This window comes from Zea mays, chromosome 5 (assembly GCF_902167145.1).
Source record: "Zea mays cultivar B73 chromosome 5, Zm-B73-REFERENCE-NAM-5.0, whole genome shotgun sequence".
In the NCBI taxonomy this organism is placed as follows: domain Eukaryota; kingdom Viridiplantae; phylum Streptophyta; class Magnoliopsida; order Poales; family Poaceae; genus Zea; species Zea mays.
The window spans coordinates 179,917,236-179,924,382 of record NC_050100.1 but is presented as its reverse complement, the minus strand read 5'-3'; the positions used below and the strand labels follow the sequence as shown (position 1 = coordinate 179,924,382).

General features: G+C 55.3%; 1 protein-coding gene across 1 annotated transcript; it reads right to left on the bottom strand.

Annotated features, from left to right (window-relative positions):
* Window positions 1-497: 497 nt before the first annotated feature.
* On the bottom strand, window positions 498-2,315 carry LOC100383517 (uncharacterized). The gene is made up of 2 exons (NM_001357153.1): window positions 1,669-2,315; window positions 498-1,584 (listed from the first exon to the last, which is right to left on the bottom strand). The coding sequence occupies exons 1-2, from the start codon at window positions 2,291-2,293 to the stop codon at window positions 614-616; spliced, it is 1,596 nt and encodes a 531-aa protein (NP_001344082.1). The 5' UTR covers window positions 2,294-2,315; the 3' UTR covers window positions 498-613.
* Between the last annotated feature and the right edge of the window lie 4,832 nt (window positions 2,316-7,147).

Sequence of the window (7,147 nt, the reverse complement as noted above, 5' to 3'; positions counted from 1 at the left end):
GATGAAGAAATACTATCGTATATTGAATCCACTACAACAAATGTAGTGTAAACGAATTCGTCGCTCTATAGACAAAACGAACTCAAACGGCGAAACGGGACACTCTAGGCCACACGATTCTCTCGGCCCAAGCAATCAAGGTTGTTCTATGGTACAAGGAAAAAGATCGCTCGATCTCATCTAATTATGGTCGAAGTCCGGTAACCGATTCACTGAACTTTTCTAGTTTTTGGAACCGTTCAAGTTTGCTCCGGAGTAGTTCTGGCCGACGCAACAACCATATCAGTCAGTTGCAGGAGAGATGAATGTAAGTATATATTTTTTATAAAAAGAACTATATTTTTAATGTCTCATTTATTTAAAAATGTTTGAGATATGTTTTTAAAAAACAAAATCAACTTTTGTTTTAATTTTAAGGAGCTCTTGGTCTAACTAGTAACTACCGTGCAAGGCGACGAGAGGGAAACACTAACTTTGCAAACGCATACATCACACAGTCACAAAAGTCACGATGGGGGCTGGAAAAGAAAGACAACCATTTCAGACTCTCGATAGTCGTCATCGCTCATCCATGGCACCGCATCGCCAAGATTTGATCGGGGCCATCCATTATTCAAGTCGTTTTGAGTGAGCCGCCCAATCGTGCCGGAGAGAGCAGCACATCGTTGATCAGCGTGTCGAGGTTCGCGATCGACCTCGCCGCCGCCCCCGCGGCGACCTCTTTCCACTCCGCCGCCCTGCGCGCCATCTCCTTCCCCTTGTCCCCACCCATCGCCTCCCGTATGGTCGCCTCCACGGCCTCCCGCCGCACGTCGTCGCCGACCTCCATCGCCACGCCCCACTCGACGCACTTGTACCGGCAGTTGGTCTGCTGCTCCGCGAAGAAGGGCCAGGACAGCATCGGCACCCCGGAGCTGAGACTCTCCTGCGTCGAGTTCCACCCGCTGTGCGTGAGGAACAGGCCCACCGCCTCGTGCCGCAGCACGGCCTCCTGGTCGCACCAGCTCGCCACGAGGCCCCTGCCCTTGGTCGCCTCCAGGAACCCAGGGGGCAGCGCCGCGGCCGAGGACGTGTCGCCCTTCACGACGTCCGGCCTGACGACCCACAGGAAGTCGTGGCCGCTGCTCGCCAGCCCCCACGCGAACTCCGCCAACTCCTGCCCGCTCATGACAGTCACGCTCCCGAAGTTCACGTAGACCACCGACCACGGCTGGGGCTTCCTGGCATCCAGCCACGCGAGGCAGGACTGGTCCTCCTGCCACAGGCTGCAGCTCACCGCGTTGAGGGGGCCCCTTGGGACGACCTGCTCCGTGACGGAAGCGAGCGGGCCGATGGTGTATACGGCCGGGATGGTGGCGCGCATGGCGTCGAGCGCCGGCCGCTCCAGCTCGTCGAAGCTGTTGACGATGACGGCGGACGCGTACTCCGAGCGCTCCACCTCTTGTAGCTGGAAGGTCATCAGGACGTCGTTGGGGTCCGTGGTGCGGAGGAAGGTCGGGAAGTCCTTGAGCCTCATGTGCTTGCTCATGCCGGGCGCCCAGTCCACCGGCGTGTCCATGAACCCGTTCGTCAGCTGCTCTTCGTCTGCGCAACAAAAAATTCACATCGCTTTCGACGGATTGGATTGGAGACAGGCATGTGCAGAGGCAGGCAACGAAGCATGCATACCTTTGAGGGGGATGATGCCCCTGTCGATGAGGAGGCGGAAGTTGCGGTAGCCCATGTAGCCGCAGGCGCTGGCCGTCCAGAAGAGCGCGCACGGCACGCCCGCCTCCCTCGCGGCGTCCAAGCTGAAGCTCATCAGGTTGTCCGCCACGACGCACGTCACGCCGTCCAGCCCGGCGAGCAGGTTTCTCAAGTGAGGCGGGCAGTTGTGCTTGGTGGCGTAGCTGATGGTCGCCGGGTCCTGCGTGGCGTCGGCGTCCGACTCCGGCAGGCCGTCCGGGATGGTGGCGAAGCGGAACCCCGTGAGGCCCGCGACGGCGGCGGCGCCGCGGGCGCGAACGAGGCGGCGGTGGTTGTACTCGGTGTTGACGAAGGTGACGCGGAAGCCCCTGGCGTGGAGGATCTTTGCCAGCTTCAGCATCGGCGTGATGTGGCCCTGCGCCGGGAACGGCACGCACACTGCGTGCGGCTCCTGGCCGGGCGGGAGAGTAGCAGCGCTCATGTCTGCTTGCCTCCTCTGGCCACCTGGGACAAGGGAAGGGATCGAGTTGCTTCTTGCTTGTGCAGTATATACTAGCATTTCTTGACTTGATCGTAGTTTACTGGATAAATTGAGCAGGTGATGCATGAGAAGCACACACCTTTTGACTAGATCTTTCCAATGTTCTCCGTTCTCCTTTCATATTTCTGTTTGACTGCGTTTAGCAAGTATCTAACCACCATCTAATTGTAGTGTCATTTAATCCAACGATAGAACACAGTTATGCGAATCACAAATAGAATTTTATCCGAACTGATTCAGAATCGACAAGTTTCACGCTAGCGCCGCGGAGGAAGAAAAATTCTATGCAGGGAGTTCTATATACAGTACTTGTTTATATGACCATACGAATAAACGCCACGTAAACATTCAGGGCGTGTTTGAAAGTAAACAGTATTTCAAACTCATGGTTTTAGAATACTGCGATTTTAAAATGTCATGGAGACCAAATATCTCAAACCATAGTATATTTAGTATACATGTGCAAGGCTAGTCACAAAACTTTAGACTGAAATAGAATTTTAAATACTCCAAAAATATCATGGTATTCAAAACAAAGTTTTTTACAATACAGTCAAACACCTCTTGGTAAAAAAACTATGGTATTCTTCAATACCATGGTTTTACCTCGGAACTAAAAAAATACTTTGTTTCCAAACAGTGCACCATCTAAGTTTGTAGGACTGTATACAATTTTTTCTTTCACCGCGGCGGTGGGGGCTTTGAGCCACATGTTAGTTTCTTTTTTTTTTCTTCTAGAAAGACAATGTCATACGAAATTCTATAGATCAACGAGCGTCTAAGAGAAATGAATTAGACAGTTCTCTTGTAAACAAGTGATGTTACCAAAGTATCAAACACATTGACGTTAAGTATTAAAGGAGATAGTGCTGGATCAAACTTGAGTATATAAACATAGGGTAAATACTTGTGGATCCGCTTACGAAAAGGCTTCAACCTAGCGTGTTCAAAATACACGTGGCCAACATGGTTTCTTGGAACACCTATGATTCTAGATTAAAGGGTCATCAATGCAATCATCTCCCTTAATAATAAGTTCTCTACTTTGAGATATAGATGTGTTTACTGTAGTCATTAAGTTCAATAGGGCATGATTGGTTGTTGTAATGGTTTGGTCTTGGTGTACAAATCTATTGAGATGTTGGAAATGTAAGTTAATAAATTAAACATTTAATTAATTAAGTTCTAAGTGTAAGTGAGTAATCATGATATAAAGGTGGAGAATGTTGGGCTGATCTGATCCAGACTTCTGACTTCTGAGTCGGACCTCTCGCACCTTGATTAGTGGCGTATCAATAACCTTGGTTGATGGCCCCCTCTTCACACCGTATAAAATAAATAGGAACAATGGATGGAAAATAAAACAATGTTCACCATACCTCCTCACCCAAACTGACGAGACCCAATCTATCTCTATGAGGACATGATGAGGGAAAGGTCGCTGCCGCCTGCCACTATCAATAACACTGCTGTCGCTACGATCACGGGTTAAGATCTTAGATACTTAATAGCAGCTACTCCATGCCCAACAGATGGAACATTCAAGGTCTCTTTATGGAAATGAAACAGAAATAGGGTGAGAGAGATTGGTTAGGTATGCATTCTAGGTTTATAAGTGAATTTTGGCCAATGGACATATCGAATTATCGACAAATTAGTAGTCGATAGTACACCCTATATGGTATGAAAATTTCATGTGCTCTACATTCAAAGAAACATATTTACTTCTGTGATAGGTGATTATTGTCTCCTACCTGTACTTCAAATCCACGGTTTCCATGTCCTCCACGGGTCTGTATGCACATCTACATGCGCGTAGAGATGGCCAAACGGGCCGCCCGGCCCGGCCCGGCCCGGGCCCGGTGAAGCCCGGACCGTTTTGGGCCCGGCCTGCCAGACACATTTAGAAAACCGGGTCAGGCCGTCTAAGCCCGTGGGCTTGATTTTCTGTCCAAGCTCGACCCGCAGCGGGCCTAAACAGGCCGGACCAGCCCATTTAGCACGAAAAAAGCGGGCCGAAAAGCGGGCTAAGCGAGCCGGTAAGCACGTTTTAGTGCAAAAAACGGGCTTAGAGGTAAACGGGTCGTGTCGGGCTAGCCCACTGTCGGGTACCGTAATTAGGGGTACCCCCAACACTCCTAAACACGGCTGGTAACCACCATCAGCACAAGCTGCAGAGACTGATGGACGCAATTCAGGTCAAGGCTTCGTCTACTCAAGGGACGCGATCTCACCTCGCCCGAGCCCAGCCTCGGGCGGGAACAGTAGTCCCAGGCGAATTCACGCCTCGCCCGAGGGCCCCCTCAAGCAACGGGCGCACCCTCGACTCGCCCGAAGCCCAGCTCGGGCAGGCTTCGTTGTGAAGCAACCTTGGCCAAATTGCCTCACCAACCGACCATATCGCAGGCGCATTCAATGCGAGGATCGCCTGACGCCTTATCCTGACACACGTGCCTCAGTCGGCAAGGTCGAAGTGACCGCAGTCACTTCGCCCTTCCACTGACCGACCTGACAGGAAAACAGCGCCGCTCGCCCCGCTCCGACTGCTGTGCCACCCGCCAGAGTGAGGCTGGCAACAGCCAAGTTCAGCCTCAGGCGCAACAGGAAGCTCCGCCTCGCCCGACCTTGGGCCTCGGCCTCAGGAGGAGGTCTCCGTCTCGCCCGACCCTAGGGCTCGGCCTCAACCTTGACCTCGGAAGGTGGTCTCCGCCTCGCCTGACCAGGGCTCGGCCTCAACCTCGACCTCAGGAGGAATCACGTCCTCGCCCGACCCTGGCCTCGGCCTCAGGAGGAGTCTCCGCCTCGCCCGACCTTGGGCTCGGACCGACCGCGCCGAGGGGGGTACATCATTACCCTACCCCTAGCTAGCTCAGGCTACGGGGGAACAAGACCGGCGTCCCATCCAGGATCGCCCAGGTAGCAGGTAATGATGGCTCACCGCGTGCGTCCATGACGACGGTGGTTCTAAGCCCCCTACGGAAGCAAGGAGACGTCAGCAACATCCCAGCAGCCCTGACAGCTGTGCTTCTACAGGACTCGGGCGCTTCTCCGACGGCCACGATACCGCATACACAGGGCTCTAGTGCCTCTCCGACAGCCACGTTGGCATGTACACAGGGCTCAGGCTCCTCTCTACCGGACACGTTAGCGCATAGCTACACCCTCATTGTACACTTGGACCCTCTCCTTGCATATATAAAAGGAAGGTCAGGGCCCTCATGCGGGAGGGTCGCGCGGGAGGACGGGCTGACGAACAGGCTCGCTCTCTCTCCCTCGCGAACGCTTGTAACCCCTACTGCAAGCGCATCCCCCTGGCGCAGGATAACACGAGCCGCGTTTTCCCCCTTGTGTTCCATCCCGCGCCAACCCATCTGGGCTGGGACATGCAGCGATAATTTTACTCGTCGGTCCAGGGACCCCCCGGGGTCGAAACGCCGACAGTTGGCGCGCTAGGTAGGGGCCTGCTGTGTGTTGACGAACAACTTCCCGTTGAGTTCCAGATGGGTAGTCTCCAGCAACCTCTTCAGCCCGAGACGCTGCTCCGCTTCGGGAGCCTCGAGTCCATGTCCCTCGACGGCAGCTACGACATGGTACTCCTCCCCCCGCAGCGCGACAGCGACAACGACGGCCGTGAGCTCGCCCGACGGCGGCGAACTCGACGACGTCTTCCCCCCGTGGCGGAAGAACAGCATCCGGGTTTGTTCCGTCGCCTTCCTCGCCGCTGGAGGAGGAGGCGGGGCAACTGTGGCCAGGCAGGAGGTGGCACCTCGTCGGCTGTCGAGCGAGTCGACGACACCGGCACCCCAGCGGGGGACATGTCGGGCGTTGACCTCGCGCCTGAGACGACGGCGAGTGTCGTTTCCCCGCAACGTACCAACCCCAAGCGGATAGATGACGCCAGCACTCTCGCGGAGGGCTTGCTGGGCGTTAGCCTCGTACCTGAGATAACGGTGCAGTCCGTCCCCGACGCGACTTCATCACCATCCATCGATCGAGAGGTACCGTCCGTTTTCCATCCTGTGCCTTTTAGATTCAGCTTCGATCCACCAAGCGACCCCGCTTCGGTGAGCGCTTTCATAAAGGCATATCCTAACCTTCCGGGGTATCATATGTGGTCAACCTGGGACCGACTGACGGTCGTCTCAACCTACGGGCCCCCGGGTTCCGAGGAAGAAGACAAGCCCGACTCTGGTTGGGATTTGTCCGGGCTCGGTAATCCCAGTGCCATGCGAGACTTCATGACCGCATGTGACTACTGCCTCTCCGATTGCTCCGATGATGGCCACAACCTTGACGATGAGGGTTGTGGCCCAAGTCGTGAATGTTTCCACGTCGATCTAGGGGGTCACGACGAAGGCAACCACCTTGGTATGCCGGAGGATGACGATCCCCTGGGCCTGCACCTCGCGTTGACATCCTGCGGGAGCTAGCTGTGGTCCCAGTCCCTGCGGGGGGTCAGGACACACAGCTTGAGCAAATCCGCGAGATGCAGGCCAAGCTCGACGAGGAAGCAGGACAACTTATGCAGCTCTGGCAAAACATTGAGCAGGAGTGGGTAGGCCGAGCACTTGCCAGAGAAGCGTGTCATCAGGCCCGGGACGTCCAGCACTGTATCGCTGACGATGCCAGGGCAAGGCTGCCCCCGGCTTCCAGTGGGGTCGGCCAGAATCTCCTGGAGGACGCCACGGTATGACGGGCCGAGAGCTCTGCCTCCCGAAGGCAAGGGTGCCCCCGGAGCATCGCGCAACAACTTTCCGACTCATGCAGGAGGCCTCGGTCCACACCGGGCGCATGCGGGACGCGACTCCTGCAGCCCCGGGTCGCCTCGGCAACGAGCACCACCGCCGCGACCGTCGAGCCCGCCTCAATGAGAAGGTGCGCCGAGGCTACCACCCCAGGCGTGGGGGACGCTACGACAGC

Excerpts from the sequence above, each read along its gene's own strand:
- LOC100383517 (NM_001357153.1), bottom strand. The coding sequence starts at position 2,293 with ATGCATCACCTGCTCAATTTATCCAGTAAACTACGATCAAGTCAAGAA. Across the intron at positions 1,585-1,668 it reads GGGCATCATCCCCCTCAAAG|ACGAAGAGCAGCTGACGAAC; the intron begins GTATGCATGCTT and ends TTTGTTGCGCAG.